Raw genomic sequence first — 18,103 nt, 5'->3', positions numbered from 1 at the left:
GTCTCTGGGCAAAGAGTTAGGCGCTCAATAAATACTAGTTGATCGTTCACCTAAGACTTCTACTACTCAAATTTTAAATAATAAATTTAGACTGTATATATTCCACGAACTGTTTAAGTAAGACATTCATTCTCTTTACATTTTAAATAACCAGTTTGCTTACCATCTTTTAACCTGTCAGGAAGCGAAGTCACTAAGACAGTTCTCCGAGACGGAATACACATGTGCATACACAGAAAACCCACAAGGTAGCAACATCTCTGCAAACACAGTGAAGAGTAAAACCAGGCAAATATGGAGTTCACTGGATGGATACTTTGGATTCAGGTGAGGTGAATCTAAATACAGGATTTGTTTTGTGTTCTACAATCTGAGCACCTGAAAAAAAAAAAAAAAAAACACAGGCGTGTAGTGCTAGGTATTTTACTTTTTCAAGGCAGTGCTATTGTTCTCAACACAACTGCAGGAAGTTCGAATTCTGGATGAAGTCTTTTGCCACAATGTTTCTCTTCCTAGAGGAAAAGTTCTTGCTCCCTTGAAGCAGATACATATGGAATGTTGGTGTGCACCGCTGATGGGTTTCTATGCTCTGCGTTTATGCTCGGAGTGGAAATGGTGCTGTAGAACTTCCATTGCTTTCCACCGATCCTTTCTCCTTAGATCCAGCATAGGCGCCAATAAATGACCCATCCTCACTGAATAGACCGTGGTCACCTTCTCCATAATCGACTAAGCTGTCGGCACTTTCTGTGGCCTGCATATCCCTGTTAAGGGAGCGAAGGCTTCCTTTGAGAGGTTTTTCATCGCTGTCACTAGAAAAGAAGAATTCGACAAAATCTAATGTGAGGTATTCACGTAAAGCAAGACTCATGCACAAGTGCTAATAGGTTTTTAACTTTTCTGGATATTCATATTAGCACTGAAGACGAGACAGGTAAATCCTGAATGACCCCTTTCACAAAGAAATGTTTAAATCGTCATTACCAAATTTGTGTCGTTCTGAGTAACTGAGAAACTCACGACCCTCCTGCTTCCCTTTAAAACTGAGACATGCAGATATCCAATCTGTTGATTACATAGAGAACAAATGTTATTTCCTTCCCTTTCATGAACTTCTGGAACCCTAGTCTCGAACTCAAGTCTCAGTCTTCTTCCTTTACCTTTGATTCTGCATGTTCCTCCAAATCCCTCCAGAAATGTCTCTCTTGTTTAGGTTAATCAATCAAATTCTGTTTCTTGTAACCAAAGAACTTTCATTAGTTTCTAAACTCAGGTTTGTTAAATGAGAGAAAAAAAAAAAAAAGCTGGCATTTTTAGAACAGAAATACAACAAGTATCCTACATTCATTTATGCTTTGCATTCTATTCAACAAAAGCAAGTCTGAGTTAGTACAAGGTCTATAAAATGATATAGTTTTCTTAATTTCTAGATGATGGGGTTTTTTTAATATCAACTTCCATCACACTAGAAAGCTGTACACCAAATTAGAAGATTTTATAAAATTCTAAGAAAGGAAAATTTGGGAGAAAAATATAATTGCTGTGCTATTAGCACTTGAATGTGGTAGTCCCTGGTGCTGGTCATCCAATAGGTCCATATCTCAGCCTGCTGGAAGTGTGGCAGGATGATACTTCACTGCCCTCTGAGTTAGGCATTGCCATGGGACTTGCTTTGGCCAAAGTGAGCAGAGGTGACATATGTCACTTTCCAGCCAGTACTCCATTTGCCACGTTCCATTTCCTCTGCTGTGCTGACCCCTCAGTGCTCGCTCACCAGCCGGTGCTCCCAAGTGACCAAGATGGCTCGAGCCATCTGTGTTGCACACGCAACTTGAGAAAGAAAAATATATGGCGTTGTTTTCAACAGCAGCGTGACCGAGACTGTCCTGAGTCATATAGTAATTGGCTCCCGAACTGGGCTGCTACAGTTATAAAAGCAAATACGAAGAAAACAAAAAGACAAAATGTGGCATTACCTTAAGGACCAGGCCACAAATAGCGAAGCAACTCTTACCAGAAGCTGGAAAGATGAGAATTCACGTTATGTAACTGTCTCCTTGCATAATTTTCCAGGTAAACATGTAGTTTTGGGGAAAGATGATGGAAACTGTATGAACTAACAGGATGCCAGGTGAAAGCTTGCAGGGGACGATTGTACCCGTCTTTTTACAGCAGCAGCAAAATATGAGGGAATGGGTTTTAAATAAGGCATGTCTTCGTTTTTTCCTCATAAAATCATAAAATCGAACCAGTAATATCTATCTTTCAAAAGTATTTTCGACAGTTGCCATAGGCTCTCAGTGATCCCTGCCTTGTGGGATTTGAGTCACAATTTCCTAAATTTGTATAATTCCAAGTTTGCTTTTTCTCTCTCTCCCTTCAGCCTTTAATGCTCCTTCTCCGTGGAAACTACCTCACATGGAAGGAAGAAGAAGAAGTATAGTGCAAAGTAGAGCCTAGAATGAGGCTCAGATGTACATCAGTTAATGCAGGATGGCTAATCAGAATACTCCACATCCCTGATTCTAGTAATGATCCAGGGTGAGGCCACTCAGAGCCAATCAAGTCATTATTTGATATGGACGCTGGTCTTGTGTGCCAACGGCCATATACGCCTGGAGACTGTAACAGCTCCTTTGGCTGCAGTATACAGAGGACCTGACTGAAAACAGTGGCATCCTAGAAAAGAACAGGTAAGAAAAGAAGAGGTACCTACCTCATTCCAGATTTCTTGCAATTTCTCCTACGTGTGACACATAAGTTTGCTCTGGTAGTTAAGAGTAACGCAGTCTTTTTCATCCTTTCCTCCTTTGGAATGGACCCTTCCCACAACTTCTCTTAGGCAGAAATGGTTGCTCCCTTTTCCGCTCTCTTATTCTCTTTCATTAATTACAGTTATTTATTTGCATTGATACTTTTTTCCTCTGAAGACTAGGTTCATCTTGAGGACACGCTCTGTGACTCAATCACCTTTTAGGTACACACCGTAGGTGCACAGGATACATGTTTATGGGTGTAAACTCCATACAACCTGGGTTCACAATGGCCACGGTGAGGAGAGACTACAAGCTGTTTTGGCTACTCCATCTATAGCTACTCAATCTAAATAACAGTAGTGTTCTCTGCAGAACACCTTTCAAGAAAAGTGTCCTAGCACACACGCTACCTAGATAGCGGTTACATCCCCACCTCAGCACAGAGAAATTTGATTGGGCCACTTAAGGCCCTTTGTTTTCTTTTCTTTTTAAACAAACTATTCTTTATAGGAGTATTAAAATATAGTCCTGTAATCGTTAAGAAGAAACACTTTTTTCTGTTTGTAAGCTGATGATGAATATGTGCTCTGCTACATTTTTCAATGGAACGTAATGTTTACCTGTATTCACCGAAGGTTTCGTCTTTCACTGACTGAACTTCTGGGTCTGGATGCAGATCTTCCTTTTCTTTTACTGAAAAAAAGGGGGAGGGGAGTAATACAAGTAATTTTTAAAGACGTATTGAACAGTGCTGTTGACAGTGAAAGTCAGGTTTGTTGTGGTTGTACCTATCACCCATCAGAGTTAGCTCTGCGTTCAAATAAAAACAGTAAAAGGATTCTCTGGCTTGTCTTCATTTGCCATCAGAGTTGCAGACTGCTGCAGATATGCACACAAGTAATGTAGTGTTATGTGGGCAACACGTCGTACTGGAAGAGTCCCTAACTTGGTTATGGTCTCTTAATGAAGACCAAATTACTGTATATACATTTTACTAGCCTCAACTTTTTGAAGATGTCATTGGCTGATAGCAGATCTATGTCATTACAAACTAAGGGGAATTAAGAAAAAGTCAATCATTTGGTGGTTCTCTCTCTCTACTCCAAACTGCCTCAGTAAGCAGAATATTCAAGTCTATAATGACACAGAATAAATTAGATTTATTCTGCATCGTGGGATACAGGCCCAGGAGGCTCTTGCTTCACTTTACCAGGAAAACTCAAGCTAAAACCCTTCTTCATGGCACCTTTTACTACTACTTGCTGAGACCTGAGAGTTTCTCTTAGTTGTCCTGAAAATGAAATGCTGACTTGTTTTTCTTTTCTGGGCACGATTTGAAGAAGCTTCTTCAGAATTGGGATAGGGCAACATTTCACAAATGACAATTCGTTGGGACACTCAAAAGGAAATGCTCTCTCTCTTTAAAGTTTCCAGTTAATTACCTAGAGCGTTCATGACTCATTAAGAATCTAATTCCTAACAAATTCAGTCTAAACAAGAAAAAACATGTATAATGGCATAAATTCTGTGTAACTTTACAATTTAGAAATTATTCTCTTGTTTGATTGTGCAGTATACATCACGGGCTCCCCAAAATATTTTGCTGGATGAATCGTAAGCCAGTAAAGACTTTCACACTGATCTGAACATCAACAAACGAATAGCACTGGGATCTAAATCTTTCCCCCTGTGTAAAAGCATCATGAATGCTAAGCAAAAATAATAATAATAGTAACAACAGAACATGTTTATCTGAAAAAAAACGAAATTTGGAAATTGAATGAAATTAAAGCCAAGCCAGATATTAATTAATTAATTCAAGAGGCAGTGTATCCGATATATGTCATGGTAATAAGAAGTGTGTTCCCAGCACTGGTTAAGTTTAACACAGTTGACTAGCAGAGCCAGTACGATTAGAATGGACTAATGCAAAACATCTCTGGGTCATGAATGTGTAGAGAGGCGTACTATAAATGGGTCCTTCTTTAGACATTAAAATATACGTGTGTGACTTAGTAACAGGTTTTACCAACATCTGTGATACTTTACAGATAGAAAATAGAAGCTTGGAAGTATTATATGTCTCCCTAGAGCCTATTTTATATACTAGAAACAAGAAAGCAACCAACCAGAGATAATATTCTAGACCCCATCAGTTAGTTAATATAGGAATTTTTCCCCCTCTCAGTATACTGTACACCTAATGTTCTAATATCAATTTGACTTAAATGTGTAATTAAAAAAATTAAGGATGTCTCTGAAGATGGCCCCCGAGAAATTAAAGACAATTTAATAAAATTCAAAGTCATATTAAGAAACAACTTTACCTGAGTACTTTCCACCTTTGTTCCTCTTCACAAAGCAAACAGTCAACAACATTAGGGTGAGAAGAGCAATCGCACACATCAATCCAATAAACCAGCCTTGCGTGGAGATGTCGTCATATAAACCAGCATATTCTGTTGTACAAAGAGAAGTCACACGTTGAGCGCTAGAAACGGTCTTTGGAATTATGTCCTTCTGGGGAAAATTAAACACCATTTTTAAACGTACAAAATAGCATCGATTTTATTTTTTCCTTGGAGTGACCCTAGAGGGAATGTGATTCGAAGGACATTTCATTGGGAGAATACTGATAAATCATTTAATCATTTTTTAGAAAGGGCCCTCTCAAATTGCGTTTGATTCTGTGGATGAAAACCAAAGAGAGACAGTAGAGACAGATGCAGTTAAATACAGCAGCAACAGCAAGCAAGCAAAAGCACAAGCTGCCCCAGTTACATGCAGGTTGCTATGGAGACGCTGGGGTTTTGGTTGTGGTTTACTTCTGGGTTTCTGTTATTAACGCACGTTAATTAGCAGCAGACATTTTTAGGCAACTACTCTGGTAAAAACAATAAGGGATAACTCGGACCTTGGTGAAACATTTTTTGTTTTGACAATTTTAAAATGCTATGCCAAAACAAATGGAAACTACTGTTGTTATAGCTAACATACTTCGTATTTTTATCTTTAATATAGGAAGTATGTAACATTAAATAATCTACAGAACACAGATGTATTGTCTAAGATGGCTCCAAACAGAGTCTCATTTCTCACCTCTCCCTCTTGTCTCAATTACATCTTCAAAAATGCTATTGTTATCAACCCAATTCTTAGTCAAAAGGCGAACTATATGTTCAGCTCCCGGCTCAAATGTCTCTACTGGGTGAATCTTTTGAGTAAGATTTACTCCTTCTGATATCTTCCCGACACGTTTACCTAAGAAACGTACACAGTTAAATCATACGAATTGTCATCACTGAAAAGTAGGACATGAAAAGTAAAAAAGTATTGTTATTTGAGATGAATAAGAGAGCCCTTTGTAGCATTTTTTCCCTCAGTTTCTGAATTATCAGAAGATCAAGAAAAGCAACGTTTCAAGATTTTCTTTTTTAATATGCTGAGATGGAGTAAATGAAATGAACTGATTCATGTCCTTTTAAGACGATGCACTTACTTATTAATGAAGTGATGCTATAAATCCGCCTGGTCATATGAATGGTTTAAAACCAAACACAGACTTCAAAAAACTATACAATGTCATCAGTTGCAATTTGGACTTTCACAAACCTAGCAGGGACGGAATATGGCAATTTTGGCTTACAAGTGAAAGCATATGGCATTAAAGTCTTAACTCTGTATTATTACTTCTTTTTGCTTTGGTTGTCTTCATAAATATTGGTGGAATAGCATCACAGTATGCTCATATATTAAATATTTGAAAATTGTAGGAACTTAAGCTACATAAAAGTGCAGGTTTACAGGTACACTTAAATGAAATGCATTGAGATTTTCAAAAGTGAGAAATTTACACGTTTCAAAAGAAACATGAATATGTCAATATATTAATTGTAGAATATCAGTAGCAGATAAAAATATGACTCAAGTGTCATTAAAATATACATTTAATGTCTAATACTATAACAAAATACCTAAAATATTTTTCCTTTTGATCCATACTTTTGCTAAGAATTAACTCAATTAAATAAATGTAAACCAAGAAATGTTAACAAGTTATTTGAAAATGAAATATATTCCATGTTGAGAATATTAGGAGTCATTACACTGTTTTAAGTGAGAATGTGTCACACGTTAAAATTTAGTTACAACTTTCACCACAGAGTAAAAATTGATTAAATAGTTACTGATAACACAAGGATCGTTAAAAAATGGCACCATGGGAAAAATAAGACCAGTTATATTAGCTGAAGAAAGCCTTCAAGATTGAGCACCATTGAAACAAAACACAATTAATTTTGCCCTTGAAAAACAGAAATTTAGTGTTACATTAAGTAGCGCAAGCTTTTGAAAAATAGAGCAAAGCAAGTGTTTTATTCAAACCAGTAATGACACAAAAAAGAATATTTCTGATTAACTCCATTTTTTCCCCCAGTTAGATTATGGAATGTGAGCCACCCGAAACTCTGAGTGACAACCAGAAAATGATGGGGGAAAAAAATGCTTGTGTATCAAATCCCATTCTCTGATTTAATGCCAGATGACCTTAAAATGTGCCATCTATGCAAAGAGAAGAAAGATACACAGAAATACATTCCAATTTGCACAGAAGTTATCATTTTTAGAGTATTTAGTGATAGCAAGATGGATTTCCTCAATAGAAGTGTGTGTGTGTATATATATATATATATATATATTATTTTTTCTCTCTTTTTCTCAAAGATCATGCCAAAATAGAGTGGCAGAAGGAGATTACAGTTTCTTTCCTGTAAATATGGCAAGATAGGCCTATAGAAGAAAAATCAGTGTCAACTAGGGAAGGGGACAGTAGGTGAAAATGCAGGATCCTGAAAAAGAGCACAAACATACTAGTAAGAAACATTTTCAAATTACAATATATGAGTGAAGAAATCTGCTGTAAAACACTCAAGCACATTAGTTATATCTTTAATTTGCAGAAAAGATGTAGCATCATTTATAAAACCACATAAACAGCATTTTCTACCCTCTGAAAAGAGTTTGTCAAACATAAACACAACCAAGCCCAAATTCTCCAAATATTTCCATAGATACTAGAATGACTAACTATTGTAAGGCAATTTTGTGAATTTCTTTTCTTACATGCTTCAAATTGGCAGGAATGGGATTAGCATTTCTGACACATACTACGGTCTTGGTCCTAAAAAACAACCACCCTCTCCATGCCCTAAATTCTGATTTAGAAAATACGAAAGTTGCATGTTTACATTACCACTATTCTGACTTACTTTCTTTGTGTTGAACACTTGATATCCGTTTGAACTCTTGAGAAAGAAGAACCTTTTAGTCACTAGAAAGTTTTCAATCACCATCTTTAAATCTACCTCTTAGGAGTAAGTAAATGAGTTCTTCATTTCACGATTCATCCTTGGGAATAACTTGTGGGTTTTGGGGGAGAAACCATTTTGAATATATACATATATCTTTTTCCCCATAAAAGGGAGTTTGGAGTATTTAGGGAGTCTGAGGAAAACATAAGCTCTTCATTATTTAGCTATAGTAGGAACAAAATGAGAGGAAGAAACAAACTGACAATAAAGGTCACAGCATAACCATTCGCACAAACCCATTGATTTTATACTGATTCACAAACTTCAATACGTTTCCATATGTATCTTTTATAAATGATAGACAATTCAATTTTCTTCATTATTATTTTCTTTTTCCATAGTCTAAAAATTGGGAAAGCATCCAGAACACATAAATGACTATTTGTATTTCCCTTCCTACCATTTCCCTTCCTACCATCTCCCAGTTCCTTTTGCCTGCCTCAGATATCCCTCTAAATCTGATGGACTTGAATTCTACACAAGGCCCTCTTTTTAAACTTATTAGTGTGTATATCCATTCCTCCAATCCATTTCCCTTTCTTGTTCTACCTTATTTTCTCTCCTGATGCCCTGTTGATAACATAGAAAGCTTAGTAAAAATACCGCTAAAATCATAATTGGAGAAATAATTTGGGAAGGGAAATGGCCTGAGTTGGGAGAAAAAAAAAAAAAGTGCAATTGCATTAGGAGAATTGTACAAATGAAACCAGATTTATGAGCCATTTTCAAGCTAGTTACTTGGCATCAACCAGGAGAGAGTAAACTAAAATTGATATATGAATCAATGTATGTATGAGTCATGACATGGAGGTGAAATGTCTTAGATCAGCGTTGCTGATCAGCGTTGCAAAATGTCTACCAGTGCAAGAGGCAAATATTTTCCCGTGTGGAAACATTTCCACAAGAAAGATATCCCTCTACTAATCTTACGAGTAACTTTTTGACCTTATATCCCCCTATTTTAATTAAGCAAAATTATAGTTCCTGACCTGATATACGCTAAAGCTATAGTTTGATTACTGATGTGTAGAAGTTCATACATTGAGGCAATGTGAACTTTAGAAACAAGATAAATTGTCTACGTCAGTGGAAAACAGAAGGTCAGACAGATTGAGATCACAATCATTTCTAATTTACAGTGACGAGCATGATGCAGCCCTTTCAGAGCAGTTTAAAACATAGCACGCATAAACCTCCTGTACTTACTCCCTTCTCCTAACGTGGAGCTTTCCTCAGTGACGGGTTTTCCACAGCCCTTTGAAGTGCAAGCCCTCAAGTAGAATTTGTACTTGGTAGTTGCATTGAGGTTTGAGAGACGCCAGCTGTGCTTTGATGGAGTTGTAATGTTGATATCATTTAGTTCTCCAATCTCATAGGTGTCATTTACTAAAGAAATAAACAGGCATATCAACGGCTCAAATTTCACAGCCTTAACCATTCAAGTTATGTTGTCTCTTATTTTTGCTTCTATGTACGCTTGTGGTCTGCAAGATATTATCTTAATTATTCAGAGCTATCAACTTACTTAATTCTCTGAGGTAGGTGTAATTATTATGATGTATTATACATGAGAAAATTAAGGTCTAGCAACAATAAACACCTTGCCTAGACCTAGAGCCACTAACTGGCAAACTGGGATTTGAATCCAAACTACAGCCTTTTAACTCCAGGGCCCATGTTCTTTTTTTTTTTTTTTTTTTTTGCGGTACGTGGGCCTCTCACTCTTGTGACCTCTCCCATTGCGGAGCACAGGCTCCGGACGCGCAGGCTCAGCGGCCTTGGCTCACGGGCCCAGCCGCTCCATGGCATGTGGGATCCTCCCGGACCGGGGCACGAACCCGTGTCCCCTGCATTGGCAGGCGGACTCTCAACCACTGCACCACCAGGGAAGCCCCAGAGCCCATGTTCTTAATCACTATGCCATACTGGAAAATCACTCCAGCTTTACCACATCTATTTAAAATGATGAACTTTCCCCCATTATTATATTTTCATTGAACCCTTAAGTATTTTTTAATCTCCCTCTGGTGTGATAATTTGGACAATAATCTACATGAGTCCTCTATAGTTTCTGGTTTAATATGTGGCACTAAATCAGTACTCACATATGTAGACTCAAGAAACTGATAAATTACATATTTTTAAATATCGACTGTATACTAAGCACTATGTAAAGTGATATATGGAAAGAGATGATTTAGATAGTGCCTTTCAAAGAATCTGCCACATAGCAAGATCATGATAGTTGTGCAAGGGCACAAAGTACTGTAAGATTGCCATAAGAATAATACAAGAGATGAAATGGTATTTCCAAAACTGTGCAGCCATTAGTGGTAAGAAAACGACTAGAATAAACACTCTTGACTCTCAGTCCAAGAGACCATAAAAAAATACATTTACTCTTTAACATAAAAATGCCTCCATTGGTCTATATAATGCAACGATATGAATGGAAATGAAAAAGAAACTAATAATCCAAACACAGGAAAGAAGAAAGTAAAATAATCACCATTTGTAGATTATTGGAGAGCATTCCTGTAAAATACCACCAATCAATGAAAAACTACCACAATCAATGTAAGAATTCAGGAAAGTACAGAGAGCTCTCATATACACACTCGACAACTATTTAGAACATATAAGAGCCACAAAAATATATAAGCCACCTAAAAATATTTCAATCACTTAATATTAATAGAGAGCAGAATAAGTATATAATTATATCATTTAAAAATCCACATATCAAGTAGTACAGTAACCACTGCAATTGTTACTATTTCAGCCTTTTCTCTATATATTCTAAGAACTTGTTTTAAAAATAAATTTATATATTATATACAGATCAGCATGAAGGTTAGAATTTAATGTTGAGTTTCTTCATTATGAGGATAAAGATAAGGCGTATCTTTATCAAGCAAAGTGACATTTGGAAAGTCTTCAAATATTTCTTCAGTGCTTTCTACATGTTTGAAATCTAGTTCATGGAAGAGTGTAGGCTTTACAGTTCAGCATCTAGAATGACTGAGCTGGGTCTGAATCCTTGTGTAACACTTACTTTACTGCACAGCTCTCTGTAAGTGAGCTCTATATGCTTCTCGTCCATAAAGTAGTGATGGTACATACCTCATAGATTTCCTCTTTTAATGAAAAAAAAATGCAGGGAGAATTCTTAGTACTTACTGATCCTGCTATATACCAAACACTCAAAGACGCTAAAATGCTGCCTCTATTAGGGTTATGGCTGTATCCATTTAATCATAGGTACCTAAAACAGAATAGGCCATCAGAAGCTAAAGCTGGTACCTGACCTGAATTGCTGCAAGCCTTGAACTGACTGATGGCAGTTCAGGGCTATGATCAAGTTGACTTTTGCAAGCAGTGTAGACTGGGTTTCTATAGTCCTGGTGTTTTTGTTGTTTAGGAATTCATGTCTTCAAAGTTTAAATTTTTTCCATGAGCTCAGTCCCCTAATTTCCATTTTGCGATGATGCCTAGATTTGAAAACTATTGAAGATGGGAGGCGTTATGATTAAAATGAGCTGATTTCATCTAAACATGTTTGTTTGATTTTTTTTAACCTAACGGCACAGCAGCATAGGGGGAGAGCCTAGGGTAATGGTCCAAAGACAGCTTCTTGTTTCTCTCAATATTACATGACTGTACCACTAGGCTACCAATAGAGGATTCTCAAATACAAATAGATGCAGGGTTGAGATTGGAAACATGCACCAGAGACAGAACAGGCAGTGTAGTGTGGAAGTTAGTGCGCTTTGAATCTCCACTACATCATTAAGTTTTTCTTTGCGTATTTCCTAATGCTCAAAGCCTCTTATATATACGTATTAAATGCATGTTTTCTGGTACCTATTAACATACTGCTTTTCTTCTAAAACAGGAATTGGCAAACCTTTCCGAAAAGGACTAGATTGTAAATATTTTAGCCTTTGTGGGCTATGCAATCTTTGTGGCAACTACTCAGCTTTGCCACTTTAGTGAGAAAGCAGCTATAGACAAATTTAAGTGAGTGGACATGGCCGTGTTGCAATAAAACGTTCTTTATACAAACAGGCAGCAGGCTGGATTTGGTCTGCCAGCCGGTTTACAAACCCCTGTGCTGTAAAGGAAGTATGCCAGCTTACAAATCATGAATTGGATTCTCAGCATGGTAAACCAAGTACGCAACCAGGAAAAATGAAACATTACTAGGCAAATCCAGTTCAAATATGTACTTACTTATCTGGTACTGTAATAGATAGCCAGTTAAGTTTCCATTTAATTTCTTAGGTAGTCCCCAGGATAAAGTGGCAGTGTCTTTATCAACTTTGATGACCTTGAGAAAAGTTGGCTTTTCAGGTACTGGAAAACACAAGGTCAACAACAGACACTCATAGACTGGTAAATTTCTTTTAAAAAATTACAGTTTATTAAATTGAGAAGCTAACTCATATGACGTAAGTACAGATTAACTAATAAGGGAAGAAATGTCTTGGCCATTGGGATATTTACTTGGTTATTTATTTTAAATTGTTATTTATTTAAAAATTGGATATTAAATTTATTAAATACATCGTTATTCTACATCATTATTCTCTCACCTCCTTCTGGTGTTTGAAATATATAAGGCTCACTCTCTGGACCAGCTCCTTTGGAATTATAGGCTAAGACTGTCAAGTGAAATTCACTAAAGGCATCTAAGGAAGGAACCATTCCATAGTTTCTTTGTCCTGAAAATCTCAGAATGTTTACTTCTTTAGGATATGTTCTTCCATCCAACAGACTTTTTGTTTTCCACCAATTTACCTGCAATGAAAATAGGAACGCTTTAACACATCAGCCGTGGTGACACATTCTCTTTTGGCTTCTTCTGGAATCAGTTCTTATTTACAGGAAATCTATTAATTCCACAGTGAGAAGAAGAAAATCTATGATAAAAACCTGATATCCTTTCAGATGTCCATGTACTCTTTCCTTTGGAATTGTTGACCAAGTAACTTTAACTAATGTGCTGTTTATCACATCCACCCCATGGATCACTGGAGCTGTATCAGGATCTGTTAAGCACATAAGAAGGATTAGCTTTCAGTAATCTCCAAGCATGATCATTAAGATCATTTCCAAAAGGTGATCTTTCATGTTTTTTGATCTGAGGAAAACACTTGTCTCAAATCAATTGCAAATGGAACCAAGAGTTTCTCATTACAGAAGAGTTTCAGGGTCCAAATAGGTTTCTAGAGAAGAGGAGAGCCTGGACCACACTGAGAAAAGCCCCCCTTCAGATGGATACAGTGTGGGCAATGTAACTGGAAACATTGGCCAGTAAAATTTTCTGTGGGCATCTGCCTCTGGAAACATGTGAGCTAAACTAATAATATAACTAAAATTACTTGGGAGTTCGATGAATCTAATATTCATAAGAAGAGCTGACATTAATTGAGCATATTCTGTGTGTCAGACACTGTGCTGAGGGCCTATAGTGGATTGGCTCACATCATTGTTAGAACCACCCTATAAAGTGGTATTATTATCCCCATTCTACAGGGGAGCTAACTACACGCAAATAAACCAAACCCACCACAGCCAAGACTAATATATTAATTCACAGTGAGAAGTCCTGTGTAGTGAGAATTTAGGTAGCAGGTGAACTAGACCTTCTTCTATTCTTGGATCGAAATATTACTTTGGATACTGCAAGAACAATGAGAATAACTCCTATCGTGTACAGATTTGGAATGCAGTCTTTCCTCTTTCCAATAATTTATTTGCAGCTGTTATTATGGTATAAATATTTAATAAGATCATATCACCAGTACCTCAAAACTCTGTGTGTGTGTGTGTGTGCGCGCACATGAGATTCCATATGCAAATCTGGGTGTGCACCTCATCTTCATGAGGAAGGCTCTAGCTCTGAGGCCAGGGTGCGACAGCAGACAGCTATTAGGAAGTCCTTGATAAGTAAGGGTAGATGTGATTGGAAACCTTATGACAGTTATGCTGCTTAACTGTGGGCACTGCTGATTCCAAGTCTTTGATTTTCATGATAGAAATAGCTTTTTTGGGAAACTGAATAAAATTAAACCTTTCAACATTCTTCCTTACCACCCTATACTGATCAACTCTCCTGCAGTCAACCCTGGAGTAGAAACCGTGTGTTATATGTCTTTTTATCTCCTACAGCTAGTACATCCACTTTGCATGCAGTAGTCGCTCAAAAATATTCATCGACAGAGTGTAATATACTTGAGAGAAACTATTATTAAGTACTTGGGGTTTCAGGTGCACCACTTACAGTCTTCTCCAGAATACAGAATCACTGACTGAGGCTCAGGGCCAGAGCCCAGGTGATTGACGGCTTGGACCTGGACATCATATGGAGCATAGACAGCAGACGTCATCACCCGCAGGGTGTGGTTTGTGACTGTTTCTTCCTCCCACTCCACCGGGGCTCCCTGTGGTTTCCAGGTCACTCTGTACTCCAGTCCAGGTCCATTCTGCTCCATGGGTTTCAGAGGCTAAAACAGAAGGCCACACTCATCCCATGTGATCACAGATATGCTGAATCAGAGACACAGAAGCCACCCTAAGTGGCCCAAGAAACGCTACAATAAAGGTATCATTTCTTGGGAGATCTTCAGTCCCCCTCTTTGGTTTGGAAATACTTGTGAAAAATGTTGTCATTCTGTAAATTTAACCTTGAAAGTTACTCCCTTACCTCCCCGAGTAGAGACTCTCACAATTTAGATGGCTGGATTATGCCTAACAGTTCACATATGAAAGAATTTACTAAGAGATTCCACAGAGGGTTTTAGCTTTTGTTTACACTTTGTTCTATATTCTGTTTTGGTGTTTTTTTCACTCGCAGAGAAGTTGCAGAAATAAAAAGGACATGGCCATGAATTCCAGGGATGTAAATGGGATTTTTTCCATGGCTTTTCAGTCAGAACTCTTTCTACCTGACTCCCTCCATCCTCCTCCATCTTCTTTCCAAGAGAAGAGAGACAGCAAGTAAATATTTTTGGATAATATGCATTTTTATACATTAGTACCCAGAAGATGTACTCCTCTCTACAATAAAATATTTCCCCAGCTCCTTGCCCATTCTCTATTTCTTTTACGAGAAAGCGCTTCCCACCCTCCACTTTATTTTGCTGTATAGAAATATATAATGGAGGAATTTCTCATATAGGAATTGGCTATTTCCACTCCAGTTTTTAATCGAACAGTACTTTAATTCAAAAAACATCAGTGTGATTTAAACCATCTGTTTAATATCATAAAAATGGGAATGTTCATTTAAGTGAATCAGTTACACAGAATACATTAAAAATGTGATTTTAGTCATAGATTTATAAGGGTCACTTATATAAATAGTAGTTTTGTCTGTATATGCAAGTGATTCAATAATATCATATATAGTGTTCTTACAGAATTCACAATGCTTCTGGACTCAGTCTACTTTACTAAAATACTTGTTAGACGGATTGGATGGAATTAAGTTGAAAGTATACACTAAATCAGCAAAATAATTTCAAGTCTATGCTTATTCCAGGGCGAATACTTAAATTAGCTAGGAGGAAAAAATATCAAAACGAAAACTTTCTGAGATTTTCATAGTCATTGTTTATGTTTTGCTTTCCAAGTTTTGCCCCAAGATATTTTCTACTCTCATATAGATATAAATTCACTGGAGGCTTTAGCATTGCCCGGATAAATCAGGCCACAAGCTTTTAGTTCCATACTACAATCTGCAATTACAATTTCCTTCAGTCCCAACTGACAATAAATGTGTACAAATACTATTATTCAATTTACACATGTTTTGCTTCAAGAAAGATAGTTACATTTGATAAAGCTCTCTGGAAAAACTTAAAACTAACTGTGCCACCAGAGGCAACACTTTTAAGAAAAATCTTACCTAAATCGCCAGCCTCCTTGGTGCCTAGGCTCCCAAAGAAACTGCAGGAATACTTCGTATTTGGCTTTCAGACAGTGGACAGCAAAACCTCAGCAAATTCTCAGATAGGCCCCCACTAAAGATAACAGACCAGAGGAGCAATACGGAGCCAGGGAGGTGAGTGGTGGGGAAAGACCACCAGCCTCCCCTCTGCTCATGAAGCTGCTCGGAAGGAAGGAATCTCTATAAAAGAGTTCTTAACTTGATGGCTAGGCATCTCTAGATGGGGTCCATGAGTGCCCTTCAAAGGATCTGAAAAGCCGTGAAACTGTTAGGAAAACTTTCTATGTATAACTTTCTAGAGCAAAACTATACTTCTATCGTATTTTCAAAGAGATCTATGAACAAAGCAAAGGTTATAATGACTCATCTAGAAACTGGACGGATTTTCTGTACTGCCTAAATTCATTTTAAAGGTGGTGGACTTTCTTATTATACTTGCAGTAGAAATAATAAATCCTAGGTCCTTTAGGAGTGAAACAACTTGGCTTTGATCATATAATCAGGTAACTGAAGCAGTTCCTATTTCCCGAACATTAGTGAATTGGGTTTTTGTTTGTTTGTTTGTTTTGTTTTTGTTCATCTGTTTTCTGGAGTCTTTGAGATTAGAAATTTGCTATTTTATAGAAGTTCAAATTTAACATAAATAAATTTACATCTAAGAACAAAGGGAAAAGTCAAGCAAAACTCATCATGGTATAATTATTTAACCAATCAGGGTGCAGTGGGCTCTTTTTCTGTTTTGAGGGATAGGATATTATCATTTTTTAACACTTAAAACACGTGAGTGAGTCATGACCTACCTAATATAAGAGAAGTGAATCTTAGAAGATAATGCTAACTAAAAAGACTAGTTCTATCCATAAGTTCAAATTTAATACATTAAAAAAAAATTTGTATCCTTAATGTTTAATGTGAGACATTTATAAAGATAATTCATATATAATAGAACATGAGCTAAATAAAATAAACTGAAATTCATTTTTGACTGTAATATAAGGTTCACCCATTCAATGAGTAAATGCATATTCATTAACAAGCTACATACAAAAGTCTGTATATTATTTTCCTCCACTGAATTTTTCAAAATGGTATTGTTTTATTTCTCATGTATTTGCTTATCGTCTGTCTCTCCAACTAGATTATACATTCCAGGAGAACAAAGACTTCTTTTTAATTGCCATAAATAAACCAAGGACCTCATAATACATTACTTTTATTCATATTTAATGCTAAAAAGAAAACATAAAACAAACAAAAATTAGGGACAACTAGTCTGTTCCTATTTAACCCTTTTGTGAAAGTTTTGTTTTTTTTTTTTTTTAAACAAATTGCTTCTCTCTGGTCATTATCTTGTAGACAGGAATTATTTTGTGAGTCAGTCTTTGGATGGGATCTGGTAATACGTTCACAGTGTGCGCTTGTCAACTTGGGGAATTATCTGGCATTTAACTCCTTTTTACACGATAATCGATGCAAAACAGTAACTGATGAGTAAATGTACTTAAACTTCACTGGTTGTGCTTATAGTTGTTAGATCTCTGACATTTCAAAATGATATGAAACACAATGGAATATATTATGAATTGTCAACATAGTTCCAAATCTGAGTACTTTCTTCCTCTGGTCAATTAATTACTAAATTACATGTCATTTACTCTTCAAAGACAAATTGTAAACACTTTCATGGTATAATCCCATTCTTCCAAGAAGAGAGCATTAGTAATCAGTCTTATATATCTTTGGGGCGGGGGAGAAGAGTGATTTATGAATAAGATCATCAGTAAGAAGGACTGCAGATTCCTGCCCCCTTTTCATTACTGACTCAGGGCATGGCATCTGGATAAGGTCACTAAACTGACAATCCCAGCTTCTCTGGACACAATGTAATGCTGATACCATGGAGCTACTGTAGCCCTCCCAGAGGAGTGGTGAGGATTAAGGAGCTAATGTTAGTGGAAAATGGTATACTTCTTTGAGGATCTGACCTGGTAATGATACACTATTACTGTCATCTAATCAATCAG

The 18,103-nt window shown here is 36.9% G+C and overlaps 1 protein-coding gene across 12 annotated transcripts in view; it reads right to left on the bottom strand.

Annotated features, from left to right (window-relative positions):
* Nucleotides 1-385: 385 nt before the first annotated feature.
* CHL1 (cell adhesion molecule L1 like) overlaps nt 386-18,103 on the bottom strand; it is a 197,039-nt gene continuing 179,321 nt past the window's right edge. For 8 of the 12 annotated variants that reach the window (XM_067755222.1, XM_067755226.1, XM_067755227.1 and 5 more), the window contains 9 exons: nt 14,412-14,634; nt 13,061-13,176; nt 12,721-12,925; nt 12,359-12,481; nt 9,332-9,511; nt 5,856-6,017; nt 5,084-5,215; nt 3,377-3,449; nt 386-812 (listed from right to left, as the gene is read on the bottom strand). In XM_067755222.1, the coding sequence (XP_067611323.1) occupies nt 596-812; nt 3,377-3,449; nt 5,084-5,215; nt 5,856-6,017; nt 9,332-9,511; nt 12,359-12,481; nt 12,721-12,925; nt 13,061-13,176; nt 14,412-14,634 (1,431 nt within the window). In that variant the 3' untranslated portion in view covers nt 386-595. Of the gene's footprint in view, nt 813-984; nt 1,066-1,976; nt 2,021-3,376; nt 3,450-5,083; nt 5,216-5,855; nt 6,018-9,331; nt 9,512-12,358; nt 12,482-12,720; nt 12,926-13,060; nt 13,177-14,411; nt 14,635-18,103 lie in introns of all 12 variants that reach the window. The other 4 variants (XM_067755229.1, XM_067755230.1, XR_010947129.1 and 1 more) reach the window with 3 other exon arrangements.

The sequence above is a fragment of the Pseudorca crassidens genome, chromosome 10 (assembly GCF_039906515.1).
Source record: "Pseudorca crassidens isolate mPseCra1 chromosome 10, mPseCra1.hap1, whole genome shotgun sequence".
In the NCBI taxonomy this organism is placed as follows: Eukaryota; Metazoa; Chordata; class Mammalia; order Artiodactyla; family Delphinidae; genus Pseudorca; species Pseudorca crassidens.
This window is presented reverse-complemented; position numbering and strand designations above follow the sequence as displayed.